The sequence below is a fragment of the Calonectris borealis genome, unplaced genomic scaffold (genome assembly GCF_964195595.1).
Source record: "Calonectris borealis unplaced genomic scaffold, bCalBor7.hap1.2 HAP1_SCAFFOLD_93, whole genome shotgun sequence".
Taxonomy (NCBI): domain Eukaryota; kingdom Metazoa; phylum Chordata; class Aves; order Procellariiformes; family Procellariidae; genus Calonectris; species Calonectris borealis.
Window position 1 is genome coordinate 289,231 of NW_027441486.1, and position 18,569 is coordinate 307,799.

Below are 18,569 nucleotides of genomic sequence, written 5' to 3' on the forward strand. Positions count from 1 at the left end.
GTGGGGGGGTCTGGGGTGGGTTTGGGGGTGCAGAGCCCCAGGGATCCCCCCAGCATTGCCACCTCGAGGTGCGCTGGGGTGCATGAGGGGCGCGGGGGGCTCGGGGTGCTATAGGCTCCGCCCTCCAGCCCCCCCAAACCAAGCCCACAGTCAACGTCTCAACATCAGCTTTATGGGGTGGCCGTGGGGGGCCGGGGCCCCCCAGCCTCTCCGTGGCTCGGGGGGGTCCCGTCACTGCCCCCAGAGGGTCCCCCCTGCGGCCCCCAGGATCCCTCTGTGCCTCCGGGGGGGATCCGGGGGGTCCCCATCTTTCTCGCCGCCCCGATCCTGCGGCACCAGCGTCTCCGGCCAGCCTGAACGGGGAGGGGGGTGGGGGTGAGGACCCAGGCGTCTGGGCAGCCCCCCACCCCACCCTGGGGACCCCGACATCCAGGACCCCCCCATACCTGAGTCCGTCCCTGGCTCCCTGCTCGGCCGCTCAGGTCCCATCCTGCTCGGATGCCGGGGTCCCCTGCAAGGGCTGGGGGGGCTGAAAGAGGGGGGGGACGCCCAGCATCCCCCCACTGCCCCCCTCCCAGCGCCCACTGCGCCCCCACACCAGCCCCAGAGCCCCACTCCCAGTGCCCCCCACCCTCACCCAGTACCCCCACCCTCCTCCCCAGTGCTCCCAGTACCCCCGCCCGTCCCCCCGCGCATCCCCACCTGGGCGCAGGGCCGCCTCCACAGGACCCAGGCCGCCGCCGCCAGGCCCAGGGCCCCCCCGAGCCCCCCCAGCAGCGCCAGCCCGTGGATGCCGGGGGCAGGGGGGCCCAGCCTGGACCCCGGGGTCCCCTCATGCTGCACCGCAGGGGTGGTCAGCGGGGGATCTGGGGGAAGACGGGGGTCAGCGGGGGCCCGAGGGGGCTTTGGAGGGTCCCCGGGGGGTTGGAGGGGGCTGCAGGGAGGTATCCCCCTTGCTTGGGGGGGGTCCCTGGGGGTCCTGGGAAGATCCCCATAGAGCACGGAGCCCCTGGGCTCTCAGGGGGCTCCCCAAGGGGATGGGGGGTCCCCAGGGGGGTCCCAAAAGTTCTCTGGGCAGCAAATCCCTGAGGATGGGTGCGGGGGGACGGGTCTGCAAGGGGTCAGGGAGCCCCTGAGGGCTGGGGGTCCCACGGGTGCTGCGGGGGTCCCCAGGGGGGTCCTGGGGCAGTACCTGGGCGGCAGCGCAGGCGGGCGCAGCCGGGGAAGTGGGGGGGTCGCCCCTGCAGCCCCCCCAGGTGCTGCACGAGGGTTCCCAGCAGCTGCGACACGTTCACCGTCTCCAGCCGGACGCAGCCCTGGGGGTCCTGGGGGGGGTGGGGGGTGTCACAAGAGCCCCCTCACCCCCCTGGGAACCCCAGAAATGCCCCAAATCTCCCTGGCACCAGCGGAGCTCCCCCAGGCCCACCCAGAGACCCCCAGAGTTACCTTGGACCTCCCGAAGACTCTCCTAGGACCCACACAGACCCCTGCAGGGTCCCCAGAGCCCCCCCTGGGACCCCCAGAGTCCCCCCCCAGGACCACCCCAGACTCCCACAGGGTCCCCAGAGCCCTCCCCCGGGACCCCTGAGCCCCTCCCAGGGCCACCCCAGACTCCCGCAGGGTCCCCAGAGCCGCCCCCCCGGGACCCCCAGAGTTACCTTGGGCCCCCAGAGCCCCCCCCAGACTCCCGCAGGGTCCCCAGAGCCCCCCCCAGGACCACCCCAGACTCCCGCAGGGTCCCCAGAGCCCCCCCCGGAGCCTCCCAGCCCCTCCCAATCTGCTCTCAGGACCCCCAGAGCCTCCCCAGCTCCTCCTCATTCCCTCAGGGTCACACCGCCCCCCCCCCCCCCGGGACCCCCACTCACGTGGATGTGACACTCGGCCACGAAGGCGATGTGGGCAGCGATGGCCCGCAGCCGGGGGGCCAGCGCCCCGCCCGCCGCCCCCACCATGCGCCCCAGCGCCGCCGCCCCGAAGTGAAGCCCCCAGAGATCAGAGCAGCGGCTGTCCTGGGGGGCCGGGGGGGGTTGCGGGGTTGGGGGAGACACAGGTCAGGAGCGTTGGGGGTCAGGGGGATGGGGGGGTGACACGGGGCAGGGGGACACATGCAGGGGTCCAGGGGGGTCTCGCTCACCGTCTCCAGGTTGCTGGGCATCGCCACGGGGTAGTCCAGGATCAGCCAGGGGGTCTGTGGGACCGCGGGGGGGGCTTAAGGGGTCCCCAGAGAGAGCTGGGGGGCTCAGGGGTCCCAGAGAATCCGCGGGGGGGGGGAGGGGGGGGGAGTCAGGGGGTTGGGGGGGACCCCAGGTGGGGCTTTCCCCGGGAAGGGAGGGGGTTTACGGGGAGGGGGTCCTGGGGGTCCCAGGAGAGTTTGGGGGGTCCCAGGAAAGTTGGGCGGGTCCTGGAGGGGGATTCGGGGTCTCTCACCAGGATGTCTACGTGTGTGAGGGGGGGTCAGGGGGCTGGGGGGGCCCGGGGGGGTCCCGGGGCTCCCAGAGGGGTCACAGAGGGGCCATGGGGGTCTCACCAGGGCGTCCACGTGGGTGCTGAAGGTGCTGCTGACGGGGTTGAAGTCGAAGGAGCAGCAGCTGCCGGGGGGGGGCACGGCCAGGAGGAGCAGGAGGGGGACCTGGGGGGGCACCGGGGGGTGGAGGGACCTGGGGGGGCACCGGGGGGCTGGGGGGGGGATTGGAGGTCCGTGGGGGTCCAGGGGTGTTGGGGCAGGTGGGGGGGCTATGGGGGGCCCCGAGAGAGAAGCAGGGTCGGAGGGGAGAAAAGTCGGGGGGGGGGCCCCGAGGGGCGGGGGGGGGGGGGCCGCGGGAGGGGGCATGGGGGTCCCGGGGGGGTCCCCACTTACCAGAGCGGAGCCGGGGGGGGCCGGGTCCATGGCGGGGCCGAGCTGGGGTGGGGCCGGCCGAGGGGAGGGGGTGAGCGGGGCCCCGGGACCCCCCCAGGACCGCGGCGGAGCCGCCGCCGAAAGCGAAAGCGGTGCCGGGGCCGAGCGGGATCGCGGCCCGGAGGGAACCGGGCGTGCGGGGTGGGGACCCGGGTGCCTCCCCGGCAAGGACCCGGGCGTCCGGGGTGGGGACCCGGGTGTGCGGGAGCCTCCCCGCCCAGGCACCCAGGTGCCCGGGAGCCTCCCCCCCAGGGACCCGGGCGTGCGGGAGGGGACCCGGGTATGCGGGAGCTTCCCCCCCCAGGGACCCGGGCGTGCGGGAGGGGACCCGGGTATGCGGGAGCTTCCCCCCCTAGGGACCCAGGTGCCCGGGAGCCTCCCCCCCAGGGACCCGGGCGTGCGGGAGGGGACCCAGGTATGCGGGAGCTTCCCCCCCCCAGGGACCCAGGTGCCCAGGAGCCTCCCCCCGCCCAGGGACCCGGGCGTCCCGGCTTCGCCGCCCCACCCCGGGGACCTCCCCCCCTCCGCCCGGGTGTCCGGGAGCCGCCCCCCCCCCCCCGCCCCTCCCGGGGACCCGGCCCGCCCCTCCCCGCGCGCGCCGCCGCCGCTCTAACCCGAGGGCGTGGCTGCCTCGAGCGCGAGGGGACCCCGGCACGTGGCGGTGCGAGGCGCCCCCTGCGGCGCGGGGGGGACCCATTGACGCCCCCCCACGGGCGGAGACACCAGACGGGCGGAGGCTGGGGGGGTTTATTGGGGTGGGGGTCACAAGTTCAGAGGCCAGGGGGCTCAGGGCCCCCCCCCAGGCACCCAGAGGCAGCGGGGGCGGGTGCAGCGCAGCTCCAGCTCCCGCTCGGCGCCGGGGGGCGGCTCCTGCCCCGGTCCCCCCAGCGCCCCCCCCGGCACCCACAGGTGGGCGACGCTCCCGGCCGAGGCCCAGTCGAGGTCCTGGGAGGGGCAGGGAGGGGGGGCTGCTGGGGGGAGCGGGCTGGGGCAGGGACACCCCAGTGCTGGGGACATCCCCCCCGCCACGGGGACCCCCACGGCTGGGGACCCCCCTCCAGCCCCCCCCCCCACCGCGTCCCCCCCGTTACTCACCGGGCCCCCCCCGCAGAGCCACAGCCCGTCGGGGTGGTGCCGCGCCAGCGTGGCCCCGCCGCCCCCGGCTCCCCCCGGCAGTACGGCCAGAGCCCCCCCGGGGAGCCCGGCAGCCACCAGCGCCTGGGGACAGACAGAGGGGGGGGGTCACCAGGGGGGGTCAGGGGGTGAATGGAGACGTGGGGGAGCCCCGGGGGGGAACGTCGGCGAGGAATCAACAGGGATGTCCTGGGGAGGGGGGGCATGGGGGGTCCATGGGGATCCCTGGGAGGGTGGGGGGGTCCCGGGCGGGCATACGAGGGTCCTGGGGGGTCCCAAGGGGGCACACGGGGGTCCCGGGAGGTCCCTAAGGGGCCCCTGGGGGAGTCGGGGGACACACGGGGGTCCCTCGGGGGCCGGGGGGACACACGGGGTTCCCGAGGGGGGAACATGGGGGTCCCTGAGGGGCCCCTGGGGGTCTGGGGGGGCACACGGGGGTCCCGGGGGGGGAACACGGGGGTCCCTGAGGGGCCCCTGGGGGTCCCTAGGGGTCCAGGGGGGCACACGGGGGTCCCGGGGGGTCTCTGAGGGATCCCGGGGGTCCCTGGGGGGATCCGGGGGGCACACGGGGGTCCCGGGAGGTCCCTAAGGGGCCCCTGGGGGGGTCGGGGGGCACACGGGGGTCCCGGGGGTCCCCACCTGCCGCAGGCGCAGGGCGGGGCCGAGGCCGCCGGGAGGCGCCATCACCACGAGGCTGTTGCCGAGCGCCAGCGCGGGGGGCAGGAGGTCCAGCGCGCGCCGCAGGGGGCGGGGTCCGCTCCAGGCCACGCCCACCACCCCCAGCGGGCTGCGCGTCACCAGGGCCCGCCCACCGGGCACCTCCTGCAGGAGCACGTTAGCCACGCCCCCACCAAGGCTCCGCCCCCGGGCACATGTATCTGCCACGCCCCCTCTCTGCCCGCTGCTCGTGGCCCCACCCAGCGGCTTCACCCCGCCCCCTTCTGCCTGGCCTCACCCCCCCACTGCCTGGCCCTGCCCCCCGCAGCACTCAGCCCCGCCTACTGCTTCCCCGCCCCGCCCCCTGCTGCATGGCCCCGCCCCCTGTCACGCCCCCTACCCAGCCCCAGGGCTCCACTCTTAGACACCACCCCTCCTGCCCAGCTCCGCCCCCTTCAGGCCCCTCCCACTCACCCCCACTCCAGCCCCTCCCACCAGCCCCACCGTCCACAGGCCCCGCCCACCTGCACGACCCCGCCCATCAGCTCCACGTGGGCCGCCCACCGCAGCAGCGCCGCCCGCAGCCGCCCGTCACCGTCGTCACCCTCCTCGTCGTTGCCATCGTCGCCGCCCCTCTGGGGGGGCCCCACGGCCCTGCCCCCCCCCAGCGCCGCCGCCGCCTCCCGCAGCACCCGGGCACGCGCCCGCCCCGGCAGCCGCCCCCACCTGCAGAGGGGCCATGGGAGCGCCGGGGACCCCCTCCTCGCAAAGACCTGGGTGTCCGGGGACCCCCCCCCGCAGGGACCCAGGGGTCCAGGGACCCCCTTCCCCCCGCAGGGACCGAGGGGTCCGGGCCCCGGCCCCCGCCCCCCGTCACTCACCCCGGGGCGACGCGGCGGGCGGCCTCCACGGCAGCAGCGACGTCAGCGGAGTCAGGGGCCACCACGGGCCCCCCGGGGACCAGCTCTGGGCTGGGGGTGGCAGGGTCAGGGGTCAGGGGTCAGAGGGCTTGGCTGCGGGGAGTCCCCGAGCTGCACGAGGGGTGGGCATTACCTGAGCTCCTGGTCCAGGAGGGTCTCGAGGGGGGTCCCTGGCCCCAGGGGGGGCTCCCAGGGGGGACACGCGAACTCCCGCAGCGCCTGGGGGGGGGACGGCCTGTCTGCACTGGGACCCTGCAGCCCCCGGGGTCCCATGGGGTCCCCGAAACCTTCCTGGGGCTCCCCCAGCCCCCCTGCCACCCCCCTGGCTCCCCCATGGCCCCCCACAAACCGCCCAGGGCCACCCCAGGGAGCCCAGAGCCCCCCGAGACTCCTCCAGCCCCACCCCCGGGACCCCCGGCAGTCCCAACCCAGCCCCAGCCCCCCCTGGACCCCCCCCTCACCTCCAGGCCGTCGCCGGCCCCGGCCCCCCCGGCGCAGCCCCCCAGGGGGTCCAGCAGGTTGATCGCATTGAGCCACACCAGGCCCAGGGGCAGCCTGCAGAGTCAGAGGTCAGAGGTAAGAGGAACGGGGGTCAAGGTGAGGGGATCGGGGGTCAAGGGTCGGGGTCACCTGTCGGCCACGTCGAGGGCGAAGGTCACGTCCTGGGCCCAGACGGCGCCGGCGGCCACGTGGGGCAGCCTCGAGGCCATGGTGACGGCCTCCCCCGGGGAGCGCACGGGCAGCAGCGCCAGCACCGGCCCCGGCGCCTGGGGGGGAACAGCGGGTGACCCCCAGCCCGCGCCCCCCACCCTGCACTCCCCCCCCGGCTGTCTGTGCCACCCCCTCCCCTTGTTGCCCTCCCCCCGCCCATTTTTGGGCCCCCCTCGGAGCTCCTGCCCCCCCCCCAGGCACCCACCAGCTCCCGCAGGCAGCGCGAGGTGGGGGCCACCCCCGTGATCAGGGTGGGGGGGTAGAAGCGTCCCCCCGGGGGCAGCGTCACCGGCGGCTGGAAAACCTGGGGGGACAAAGGACCCCCGCGTCCGGGTACCCCCAAACCCCCCCCATGGGGACCCCGGCATCTGGGGACCCCCCAACAGACCCCACATGCCTCGGCCCGCCCCCATACCCCCCCACCCCACCCCCTCAGTCCCCCTGTGTCCCCCCCGATGTCCCCACGGCCCCACCCCAGCCCCGAGCCCCTCTGTGTCCCCCATGTCCCCCCTCACCTCAGTCCCTCCATGTCCCTCGTGTCTCCCCACATCCCCCCCCCGTGCCCTCTCCCCCCTCCCTGTGCCCCCCTTGTCCTCCTCACCTCGGTCCCCCCATGTTCTCCCATGCTCCCCCATGTTCCCATGTCCGCTCCTGCCCTCACGTCCCCATTTCCCCCCAGCCCCCCGTGTCCCCCCGTGCCCCCAATGTCCCCTCCCACCCCCCATCTCCCCCTGTGCCCCCCCCGAGCCCCCTCACCTCAGCCCCCTCCTCACGCGCCGCCTGCACCAGCCCCTCGGGGGGGGCGGCTGTGGGGGGCAGCGGCCCCACATCGGTGCTGGGGTCCAGGGGGTCCCCGACCCGCAGCCCCCCCAGCCGGGCCCGGAGCCGTCGTTCCAGCGGCTCCACCACCCCCTCCTGCGCCAGCACCATGCAGCCCCCCCATGGGAACTGGGGACACGGGGGGGGGTCAGGGAGCCCCCAGGATGCTCCCAGCCCCCGCCCAGGAGCCCCCAAACCCCCTGGGACCCCCCCAACCCCCCCCCAGCCCACCCCTGCTCACCAGCGCCGGGGGGGTCCCCACGCTCCCTGCGATAGCGGCAGCCGCGCTGTCCAGGTCGGCCGAGTCGAGGACGATGACGACGACGCGGCCCCCCTGGGCCACCCCCAGCCGCGGTCCCCGGCATGGGGACCCCCAGGCCACATCCTGCACCTCCTCCTGTGTGGGGGGGGACACATGGGAACACGGGGACTCCCCAGACACATCCTGGCCCCCCCCCAGACACATCCTGTATGGGGACATGGGGACACAGGGACACAGGGACACCCCCAGACCCCCCCACCCCTGCCGTGGGGCAGGGCCGCCCCCCCCATACCTGCTGGGCGCCGAGGAAGGTGACGGCAGCGACGCTGGGGTGGGCACGGAGGGCGCGGCGCAGGCAGGGGGTCCCAGTCACCACGTTGAGCAGCCCAGGGGGCAGCGCCCCCCCCTCTCCGCTCAGCTCCGCCACCAGCAGCGGCGCCAGCGGGGCCTCGGCCGGCGGCAGCACCAGCGCCGCGTTGCCTGCACAGGATGCCTGGGTCCCCCGGGGGGCCTGGGAAGCCCCCCGGGTCCCCCAAACACCGGGGTGCCCTCCTTGGACGCCTGAGTCCCCTAAACGCCAGGTGCCCCCCCAAGAGGCGGGGGTCCCCCCACTCACCCATGGCCAGGAGGGGTCCCAGCTTCCAGAGCAGCGCCGCCAGGGAGCAGGGACCTGACATCAGGACGGCCACCACCCCTGGGGACAGCGGGGGGGGCTCAGCGGGGGTCCTGGGGGGGTGCCGGGGTCCCAGGGGTCCCGGGGGAACACTCACCGAGGGGGGCCCAGCCGCCCAGGCTGGGGGGGCCGAGCCGGGCCCACCCTGCCGGCACTCGCAGCAGCCGCAGCCCCAGCTCCAGGTCAGCCCCGAGGGCCTGGGCCAGCAGCCGCCCCCCCGAGAGAGCGGCCACCGCCCCCACCCCCGCAGCCCCCCGCTCCAGCGCCGCCGCCAGCCTGCGGGGACAGGGGGAGGGGGCTGAGGGCGGGGGGGGGGGGATGGGGGGACATCGGGGGGCACGAGGGCATGGGGGGACGTGGGGACATGTGGGGGTGCACAAGGACACGGGGGGGGCACGGGAAGCAGGAGGTGGTCCTGGGGTCACACGGGGTCACAGGGAGCTGGGGACACTGCTGGGGTCCTGGGAGGTCAGGGGGTCACACGGGGTCACACAGGGTCACATGGGGTCACAGGGAGCTGGGGACAGTGCCGGGGTCCTGCGAGGTCAGAGGGTCACATGGGGTCACACGGGGTCACTGCTATGGAGCAGGGAGGGATACAGGGAGAAATGAAAGGTCATGGAGGGGTTGTGGGAAGCGCCATGAGGTCAGAGGTCACAGATCAGGGCCAGAGGTCGCGAGGACTCACCGCTGCAGGTGCTGGGCCCGCTGGGGACCCCCCAGCCGCCCCCATTTTGCTGCCGCCGCCGCCGCCGCCTCCACGGCCGCCGCCAGGTCGGCCTCCTCCCCCCGCAGCACCGTCGCCAGCAGCCGCCCTGGGCGGGGGGGGAGAGGGCGGGTGTGACCCCTGACCCTGACTCCCCACCTTGACCCTTGACCTCTGACCCTCCTGTACCTGTGGCGGCCTCCCGGCACTCCAGCGTCCCCCGTCCCGGCGGCTTCAGCCACGTCCCAGCCACAAAGTGCCCCAGGGCCCGGCCGTGGGTCTCCAGCCATGCCTGGGGGCCCAGACGCGGGGTCCCCCAGGGCTGCAGCACCGCGCGCAGCCCGTCCCTCCCCCCCGACGACCTTCGGCCCGTGGGGGGGGCACCCAGGCACCCGGCGCTGCCCTGCCCTCAGCCGCGGGCAAAGTCCCCCCCACGCACCCTGGCGCTTCCCAGAGGACCCAGGCATCCGGGGACCCCCCACCCCCCCAGTGTCCCCCAGGACCCCCCCAGGGCTTCCCCTGTGACCCCCCCCGGCCCCATGGGCCCCCCAAGACCCCCCCAGGACCCCTCATGGGCCCCTCCAGTGTCCCTCAGTGCCCTCCGCCAGCCCCATTTGCTCCCTCAGGACCCCTCATGGCCCCCCCCAGTCCCCCCAGGACCCCCCCAAGAGCCCCCTGAGTTCCCCAGGACCCCCCAAAGCCCCTCGCAGCCCCCCAGGACCCCCCCAAGAGCCCGCTGAGTTCCCCTGGACTCCCCCATGTGCCCCCATGGCCCCCCCCAGCCCCCCAGGACCCCCCCAAGAGCCCCCTGAGTTCCCCAGGACCCCCCCACGGCCCCCCCCAGGACCCCCCATGTGCCCCCCAGGCCCCTCGCAGCCCCCCAGGACCCCCCAGGACCCCCCATGTGCCCCTCCGGTGCCCCCCGGGACCCCCTCACCTCCCCCGGTGCGGCCCCCCCGGGCCTCGGCCCCTCCTCCATGGTGCTGAAGATCCCCGGGACCGGGAGGGGCCCCAGCGCCGCCATCGCCGCCGCCGCACCAGCGAGACGAGCGCCCGGGCGGAGGGAGTGGCCCCGCCGTCCGCCGCGGAACCATAGAGACGGGACCCGCCCGCCGCCGGAACCGGAAGTACCGCGCGGCGGGAGGAAGCGGCGGCCGGTAACGGCTGCGCGGGGGGGCCCTGAGGGGTCTCAGGGGAGCGGGGGGGGTCCCGGGGGGCCCTGAGGGGTCTCAGGGGGCCGGGGGTGGTCCCCGGGGGGGTTCTTGGGACCGGGGGAGCCCGCGTGGGGCTGGGGTGCGGCGGGGCCCGGGGGGCGTTAGAGGCCGCTGGGCCCCCCCGGACCGGGTTCCCCACGTTCCCCCCCTCCCCCCAGCCCATGGCGGCCCCCGCGGACCCGTCGCTGCTGTCGGCCGAGCTGGAGGCGGAGGAGGGGGATGACGAGGCGCTGCGGCGGCTCCTGCTGCAGGTGGGGCCGGGGGGGAGGACGGGACCGGGGCGGGGTCCCGGGTGAGGGGTCCTGGTACTGACCCGCGCCGTCCCTCTGCCCCCCAGGTGACCCAGGAGGATGAGGACCCCCCCCCCGCGGCCCCCGCCCGCGCTGTCACCCCGCAGCCAGGTAGGGGGGCTCCGGGGAGGGTTGAGGGGGGTGTCGTGGGGGGCCCGGCCGCCCCCTGACACCCCTGCCCCTCCCCAGGGCTGTGCGTGAAGACCCGGGCGGGGGGGGCCAAGGTCTTCGTCAACGTCTGTCACTCGGGGGAGGTGCCCCCGCCCCCCCCGCTGTCCCCGCCCGGGCTGCGGCGCCTCCTCCACACCCCCCCCACCGCTGCCGGGGCCTTCCGCATCCCCATGAGCCTGGGGGAGCCCCACGCCGAGCTGGACCGCGGTAAGACCCCCCAAACCCCCCCCCCCGACCCCTCCCGAGCCCCCCAAACCCCCCTCTGACGCCCCCCCCCCGTCTCCCGCAGGCGGCCGGGGCTGCACCGCCTACGACGTGGTGGTGAATTCGGGGTTCTTCCGCACGCTCCAGGTGAGGGGGGGGCTGGGGGGGGATTGGGGGGCTTGTGGGGGGAATTGGGGGGCCCTAACCCCCCCCGCCACCCCCCTAGGCTGACCCCTTGTACCTGGAGTTCTTCCTGACGGTGGCCATGGAGGGGCTGTCGGAGAAGTACGGGGTGGAGCTGGAGCTGACCGGTGCGGGGGACTGGGGCTACTGGGAGCAGCTGGGGGGGGGACCGGGGTGGGGGGAGACTGGGAACAGAGATGGGAAGCTGGGACTGGGGAGAACTGGGAAGGAATGGGGGAGGAACTGAGACAAGTTGGGGCGGTACAACTGGGGGCACTGGGGATGCGGGGCATAAACTGGGGGGAGTAGAAACAGTGGAGAGAATGGGGGCAGCGGTGGGGGGGCCCTGGGATGGGGGTGGGGTGCCGGGGGGGGTTGGGATGTCAGGGGAGGGTTGGGGGGGGGGTCTTGCACCCCCATGACCCCCCCGCCCCCCCCAGGCTGGCGGGTGCTGCAGAACCGCAAGTTCATGGGCTCCATCTCGGCCCAGAACATCCGGGCGCGGCCCCGGCCCCACATCCAGGAGCTCGAGGGGTGAGTGGGGCCCCCCTGACACCCCCTGGGACCCCCCCCCACCTTCCCGGGGTCCCCCAGGACCCCCCTGTCTCCCCCCACCTCCCTCTGATCCATTTCCCCACACAGCCCCTCCCAGGAGCTGCCGCCACCCCCCAGGTAGGAGCTGTGGGACCAAGCGGGGACGGGACCCCCGCCCACCCCAGGACCTCCCCGCCTGACCTGTGCCACCCCCCCCCTGCAGCCCCCCAGGGCCCCCCCAGTTCGTGGTGGTGGCCGAGCCCTCGTCCCAGCACCCACAGGTGCTACAGGCGCGCGTCCTCCTGCCTCACGCCGTGAGTGGGGGGCTGGGGGGGCCTGCTGTGGGGCTGGGGGGGCACTGGGAGGCTGCTGTGGGGCTCGGGGGGTGCTGTGAGGCTGGGGGGGCACTGGGGGGGTGCTGTGAGGCTTGGGGGGGCTGGGGGAGTGCTGTGGGGCTGGGGGGGGGTGTTGTGGGGTTTGGGGGGATGCTGGGGGCCACTGGGGGGTGCTGTGAGGCTGGGGAGGGTGCTGGGGGGCTGGAGGGGGCGCTGGAGGGGTGCTGTGGGGCTGGGGGGGCACTGGGGGGGTGCTGTGGGGCTTGGCGGGGGGCTGGGGAGGGTGCTATGAGGCTGGGGGGGGCTGCGGGGATCAACCTGATGCTGGGGGGGACCAAAGGGCTGGGGGGGGTCCCTGTAAAGGTCGGGGGGGATTGGGGGACCCTGGGGGGGTGAGGTTGGGGGTGGGTCTGTCTGGCCCCTCCCCTGACCGCACTCTGCCCCGCCCAGGCAGGGGCGGGGTCGCTGTGGCTGGGGCTGAGTGAGGAGCGGCTGGTGCTGGGGGGGGCAGAGGGGGGCCCCCCCCTCCTGGAGCTGGGGCTGCCCCTCCCCCCCGACCCTGCCCGCTGCCACGCCCGCTTCCACCGGCGCACCAAGGTAACTGTCGCCGTGGTAACCAGGTAATCTCTGGCCACGCCCCTTGCCCTGCCCTTGGCCCCACCTACTCATATCACCTAGGAAATGGTAACCATGGTGATTCCTAACCACACCCACCTCAACCACACCTTTTCCCTGACCCCACCCCCCTGTAGCCAGCCCCACCCCTTCTTGTGGCCCCACCCCTTCCCCAGGAGGTGCTGCCCCCAGCTGACCCCTGACCTCTGACCTCTCCCCACAGGTCCTCACTGTGACGATGCCCCTGCAGGCGTGAGGGGGCGGGGCCCCCCCCTGAGGCCGGGGTCCCCCTCCCCCCCCAACACCGGGGTCCCCCCCCCGACACCGGGGTCCCCTTTTCCCACCTGTTTTTGGTACAAAAACTCGCAATAAAGGGTCACCCCAGCACGTGTGTGTGGGCGTGTGCGACGGGTGCCCCCCCGACACCGGGGTCCCCACGACTGCGGGGGAGGGGGCAGCACCCCCAGCCCCCCCAGTCCCCCCCTCCCCCCCCCCAGCGCAGAGCAATTGCGCCCCCTACTGCCCCACCCCGGGGACAGGCCCCGCAGCGCCTGCCCCTCCCCCTGTGCGGTGGGGGGGGGCTCTGCCCACGCCGGGGGGGATTTAGCGCTGAGCCGGGGCGGGGGGGGGGGCTCCCACAGCACCCGGGCGGCCGGGAGCGGGAGAGAGCACCCGGGCGGCCGAGGGGAGGCGGCCAGGTGGTGGGGGGCGAGGGGGGGGACCCCGCTATCCGGGGGGGGGGGGACCCCCGGCGTCCGGCGGAGATGGAGCCCTGAGCCGCCATGCAGTTCAACAGGGAGGAGTTCAGGCGGCAGGTGGGGGCTGGCCTGGGCCGCCTGCACCGGTGAGCGGGGACCCCGGCGTCGGGGGGGGGACCCTGGCCTCTGGGGGGGAACCCTGGCCTCTGGGGGGGGCACCCAGACATCTGGGGGGAGACCCTGGCGTCTTGGGGGGGACTCAGCGTCTGGGGGGGGGACCCAGGTATCCAGGGGGACCCAGGCGTTGGGGTGGGGGGCTGGTTCCTGGGCTCCTTGTGCTGCCCCGCACACCCCTGGGGGGGGAGGGGGTCCTGCCCCGCTTCCCCCCCCCCCCCCTTTGCACACGCGCATGCGAGCGGTTCCGACATCGCTGTCCCCCGCCTTGGCTGCCCCTAATCCCCCCCCAGTTACGTAAACGTGAGGGTGGCGGGGCCGGGGCACACGCGTGGGGTGGGGGGGTGGGAGGGGGCTGGGGGCTTGCACACACGTGTGCCCCGGTCTGGCCCCCCCCCCCTGCCCCGGTCCGTGTGTGGCCGTCACACGCGTGGGTGTCCTCGTCCCCCGCCCCCGGGGGCTCAGACAGGGGATTTAGAGCTGCAATAATCCGCTGCCGCCGGGCGGGGGGGGCAGGGGGGACCTGGGGACACGGGGGGGATGTGGGGGGAGACACCGGGGGGAGGTGGGACACGGGGGGCTGCAGGACAAGGGGGGTTTGGGTGCACGGGGGGGACGTGGGGGTTGCAGGATATGGGGGCTGTGGGGCCCCACGGGGAGGGGGGGCCCAAGGGGCTGGGGGGGGCTCCAGGATGTGGGGTGACCGGAGCCACCCTCTGTGTCCCCCGGGACCCCATGAGCCCGGGGACCCCCATCCCTGCAGGGCCCTGGAGCGGCGGCAGGAGGATGCAGAGGGGCTGGAGCTGGGCCCTGGGGGGGGCTCCAGTGGGGCCCCCCCGCACCCCCCGGTGCTGGACTGCACCTGCTGCGGCCTCCCCCGGCGCTACGGCATCGCCGTGCTCTGCGCCATCGGCTTCTGCATCAGCTTCGGCATCCGCTGCAACCTGGGGGTGGCCGTCGTCAGCATGGTCAACGGGGCGCACGGGCAGGTACGGGGGGCTGGGGGGCACGGGCAGGTATGGGGGGACTGGGGGGACTGGGGGGCACGGGCAGGTATGGGGGGACTGGGGGGACTGGGCAGCGCTGGGGGGCATGGGGGGCACAGGCAGGTCTGGGGGGACACGGGAGGATGGGCAGGTACGGGGGGGGGCTGGGGAAGTTGGGGGCCATGGTCAGGAGGGGGCAGGCTCAGGGGGTCCCGGCTGTCGTGACCCCCCTACCCCCCCCTCCCCAGCACGCCCAGTTCAACTGGGACCCCGAGACGGTGGGGATGATCCACGGCTCCTTCTTCTGGGGGTACATCGTCACCCAGATCCCCGGGGGCTTCATCGCCCAGAAATTCGCGGCCAACAGGTGGGGGAGGGGCAGGGGGGTGGGGGGAGGGGCAGCAGCCCCAGCACGCGGGGCCGTTGCACGTTCCCCCCCCCCCCCCAGGGTCTTCGGCCTCGCCATCGTCTCCACGTCGCTCCTCAACATGCTGATCCCGGCCGCCGCCCGCACCCACGTGGGCTGCGTCATCACCGTCCGCGTGCTGCAGGGGCTGGTGGAGGTGAGGGCGGGGCCGCCGTGACGCTCCCCATTGGTCGCTGAGGCCACAGGGGGGCGGGGCTGGGAGGCGGGTGGCCGCTCCCTATTGGCTGCTGCGGGCGGGCGGGGAGAGGGGTATTGGGTGAGGGACACGAAGGGGTGGGGCCAGAATCGCCCCCGCCCCTTTCTCAGCCCTCATGGTGGGCGGGGCCGAGCGTGCCCCACCCTGCCCCACCCAGGGCGTGACCTACCCGGCGTGTCACGGGATCTGGAGCAAGTGGGCCCCGCCCCTGGAGAGGAGCCGCCTGGCGACCACGGCCTTCTGCGGTAGGGCAGGGCGGGGTGGGGGCGGGGGGACCCGCCTGGCTCCCCGGGCAGGGGAGGGTCACGGGGCCGCCGCCCCCCGCCGACGCCCGGGTCCCCGGCGCAGGCTCCTACGCGGGCGCGGTGGTGGCCATGCCGCTGGCCGGCGTCCTGGTGCAGTACACGGGCTGGAGCTCCGTCTTCTATGTCTACGGTGAGACGCGCCCCACCCCCCCCACGCCCCCTCCCGGGCCCCTCCCCCGGCCCCGCCCTGACCCCGCCCGCCCCCAGGCAGCTTCGGGGTGTGCTGGTACCTCTTCTGGGTGCTGGTGTCCTACGAGAGCCCGGCCCAGCACCCCACCATCTCCCCCGAGGAGCGGAAGTACATCGAGGAGAGCATCGGGGAGAGCGTCGGCAGCAACCCCCTGCTGGTGGGCGGGGTCGGGGGTCAGGGGTCATGACCCAGCAGCAGGGGGAGGGCGGTGCTGGGTTGGGGGCACCGGGGTCAGGAGTCGTGTTAGGTCATGGGTAGCGGGGTCAAGGGTCAGGGGTCAGAGCGGAGTCCCAAGGGGTCGGGGCGCTGGAGGTCAGGTGGGTCAGGGGCTGAGTCAGGGGTCAAAGATGGGGTCGGGTCAGGGGTCAAAGCTGGGGTCAGGTCAGACCCGAGGCTTACTGGCAGTAGGGTTAAAGAGGGGTTAGGCCAGGGTCAGTTCAGGGGTCAGAGAAGGGGTCAGGGGTCAGCGGTGGCATTAAGGGTCAGGTCAGTCCTGGGGGTCGTTGGCCGCGGGGTCGAGGGTCAGGGGTCAGAGGTGGCTCCAGGGAGAGGTTTGCTGGGTGCCGGCTCGGGGCCGAGCCTTGGGTCCCCGGCAGCGGGGTCAGGGGGTGGGGGTCACCGGCAGCAGGGTCGGGGGTCAGGGGTCGGGAGGTCGCTGGCAGCCCTGCCCCCACAGCTGGCCACGCCCTGGCGGCAGTTCTTCACCTCGATGCCCGTCTACGCCATCATCGTCGCCAACTTCTGCCGCAGCTGGACCTTCTACCTGCTGCTGATCAGCCAGCCCGCCTACTTCGAGGAGGTCTTCGGCTTCGAGATCAGCAAGGTGGGACCCCGCCCCCACCCCGGGGGGGGACCCTGGCATCGGGGGGGGACCCCGGCGTCCGGGGGGGACCCCGGGGTGCGGGCGCCCCACGGCTGACGGCCCCGCAGGTGGGGCTGCTCTCGGCCCTGCCCCACCTGGTGATGACGATCGTCGTCCCCATCGGGGGCCAAATCGCGGATTTCCTGCGCTCCCGGGGGCTGATGTCGACCACCAACGTCCGCAAGATGATGAACTGCGGCGGTGAGGGGAGGAGGGGGGACACAGGGGGACAAGGGGCACCCAGGGGGCCGGGGGGGAACGTGGGGGGACACGGAGGGGATTGTGAGAGGGAACGTGGGGGAGGACGGGGAGGTATTGGGGGCGACGTGGAGGGAGACAAGGGGAGGACGGGGGGGGGACACAGAAGGGACAGGGAGGGGGACGTGGGGGGACACAGAAGGGACAGGGAGGGGGACATGGGGGGAACATGAGGGGACACAGAGTGGACAGGGAAGGGGATGTGGGGGGGATATGGGGGGGACACAGAGGGGACATGGGGGGGACATGGATACATGGAGAAGACAAGGGGGGACATGGGGGGACAGGGGGCTGGGGCACAGGGGGTCCTGGGGGAGAATGGGGAGAAACTGGGGGGTAATCAGGGGTTGTTGGGGGCCGCCAGGGGCAGATGGGGGGGGCTGGGGTGGCCCCGGGTGACCCCCCCCGGCCCCCCCAGGTTTCGGCATGGAGGCAACGCTGCTGCTGGTGGTGGGGTACTCGCGGTCCCGCGCCGTCGCCATCTCCTTCCTCGTCCTGGCCGTCGGCTTCAGCGGCTTCGCCATCTCCGGTGGGGATGGGGATGCGGGGATGGGGGGGGGACACGGGGGGACACACGTGTGGGTGACCCCCCCTGCCCCCTCCCCAGGGTTCAACGTCAACCACCTGGACATCGCCCCCCGCTACGCCAGCGTGCTGATGGGGCTCTCCAACGGGGTGGGGACGCTCTCGGGGATGGTCTGTCCCCTCATCGTGGGGGCCCTCACCCGGCACAAGGTGGGGGGGACAGGGCGGGGAGCAGGGCGGGGGGACGAGGGGGACCCAGGGGGGCACTAGGACCCGGGGGGGGAATAGGGGCTTGGGGAGTAATGGGGACCTTGGGGGGGGGCACTAGGACCCGGGGGGGCAAGGGGTTGTGTGGTGGGAAACGAGGGGCTTTGGGGGGGCACTAGGACCCGGGGGGCAGTGGGGACCCAAGGGGGGCACTAGGACTGGGGGGGACACGCGGGTTGGGGGGGCACTAGGACCCCAGCACTCACCGCCTCCCTCTGGCCCCGCCCCCTTGCCTCGGCCCACCCCTTCCCTCGGCCCCGCCCCTGTCCTGGCCCCGCCCTCCCCCGACCACGCCCATCACATCGGCTCCGGCCCGGCCCGGCCCGGCTCCGCCCCCTCGCCCCGCGCGCCCGCCCCCGCGTGTCGCCGATTGGCCGGCGGTGGTCGGCGGCGGCGGCGGATTGGCAGACGCGGGAGGAGTGGCAGTGGGTCTTCCTGATCGCGGCGCTGGTGCACTACGGCGGCGTGGCCTTCTACGGCGCCTTCGCCTCGGGGGAGCCGCAGCGGTGGGCGGAGCCGCCGCGCGAGGAGGCGGAGCCGCTGGCGCCCAGGGGCGGGGACAGCGACGAGGAGGGGGAGGGGGAGGGGGAGGAGGAAGGGGGGGGCGGGGGGGGACCCCCGGGCGGGCCCCCCGCGGGGTACGGGGCCACCGGCACCACCCCTGCCCCCGGCCCCCACGGGGAGACCCACGGGTGAGCCCCCATCGCCGCCGGGGACCCCCCGGGACCACCGGGAAACCCCCCCCCAGGGACCCCCCGGGACCACCAAAGTCCCCCCCAGGGACCCCCCGGGACCACCAAAGGAACCCCCAGGGACCCCCTGGGACCCTCCAGCCCCCCGGAGCACCCCCCCTCCCGCTCAGAGGCCCCCTCCATCCCCCCCGCGGTGCCCCCAGGACCCCCCAAGGCCGCCCCCCCCCCCGGCTGTACATATATAAATACAGGGGGGGCTGCGGCCCCTGGATCGGCCCCCCGAGTCTGTGTGAACTGCGCGCCTGGCCCGCTAGGGGGGTCCTGGGAGGTACTGGGCAGGCACTGGGAGGTACTGGGAGGTACTGGGGGGCGCTGGGAGGTGGCACTGGGGGATGTACTGGGAGATACTCGGGACACGGGGTGTGAGTGGGGGGCACTGGGAGGTACTGGGAGGTACTGGGGGGTGGCACTGGGGGATGTACTGGGAGATACTGGGGACACGGAGGGTGAGCGGGGGGCACTGGGGGACCCCGAGGTTTTTAGGACCCCGCAGGGTGAGGGAGAGCCCAGGCCCCGCCCCCTCATTTCCATAACTCCATAAACGTGCGGGGGCGGCTCCGCGCACCATGGCCCCTCCCAGCGCAGCGTCGCCTCCGTCTTCTGCC

At 74.8% G+C, this 18,569-nt stretch overlaps 3 protein-coding genes across 7 annotated transcripts; 2 read left to right on the forward strand and 1 right to left on the reverse strand.

The window, feature by feature from the left end:
• Positions 1-150: 150 nt before the first annotated feature.
• Positions 151-10,155, reverse strand: LOC142076685 (aldehyde dehydrogenase family 16 member A1-like). Its single transcript, XM_075139074.1, has 21 exons — positions 10,152-10,155; positions 9,716-9,942; positions 8,968-9,070; positions 8,761-8,887; positions 8,170-8,348; positions 8,016-8,093; positions 7,692-7,879; positions 7,379-7,534; positions 7,075-7,266; positions 6,524-6,622; positions 6,238-6,374; positions 6,069-6,162; positions 5,741-5,826; positions 5,569-5,658; positions 5,212-5,413; positions 4,670-4,852; positions 2,135-2,188; positions 1,866-2,009; positions 1,193-1,325; positions 447-529; positions 151-353 (listed from the first exon to the last, which is right to left on the reverse strand). Exons 1-21 carry the CDS (start codon positions 10,153-10,155, stop codon positions 171-173), a joined length of 2,742 nt encoding a protein of 913 aa, XP_074995175.1. The 3' UTR covers positions 151-170.
• PIH1D1 (PIH1 domain containing 1) lies at positions 9,856-12,711 on the forward strand. 5 transcript variants are annotated; one of them, XM_075139097.1, is made up of 11 exons: positions 9,856-9,935; positions 10,151-10,243; positions 10,330-10,393; positions 10,472-10,660; positions 10,743-10,804; positions 10,884-10,968; positions 11,281-11,374; positions 11,483-11,512; positions 11,598-11,688; positions 12,160-12,306; positions 12,548-12,711. In XM_075139097.1, exons 2-11 carry the CDS (start codon positions 10,154-10,156, stop codon positions 12,578-12,580), a joined length of 885 nt encoding a protein of 294 aa, XP_074995198.1. In that variant the 5' UTR covers positions 9,856-9,935; positions 10,151-10,153; the 3' UTR covers positions 12,581-12,711. The 5 variants fall into 5 exon arrangements, with proteins under 5 accessions (XP_074995198.1, XP_074995200.1, XP_074995201.1 ...); XM_075139099.1 differs by having other exon boundaries at positions 11,598-11,655; XM_075139100.1 differs by lacking the exon at positions 12,160-12,306.
• Positions 12,704-18,126, forward strand: LOC142076698 (vesicular glutamate transporter 1-like). Its single transcript, XM_075139095.1, has 12 exons — positions 12,704-13,168; positions 13,960-14,185; positions 14,431-14,549; positions 14,631-14,745; positions 14,963-15,050; positions 15,154-15,240; positions 15,318-15,457; positions 15,977-16,123; positions 16,231-16,363; positions 16,839-16,949; positions 17,028-17,155; positions 17,621-18,126. The coding sequence occupies exons 1-12, from the start codon at positions 13,107-13,109 to the stop codon at positions 17,906-17,908; spliced, it is 1,644 nt and encodes a 547-aa protein (XP_074995196.1). The 5' UTR covers positions 12,704-13,106; the 3' UTR covers positions 17,909-18,126.
• Positions 18,127-18,569: the final 443 nt, after the last annotated feature.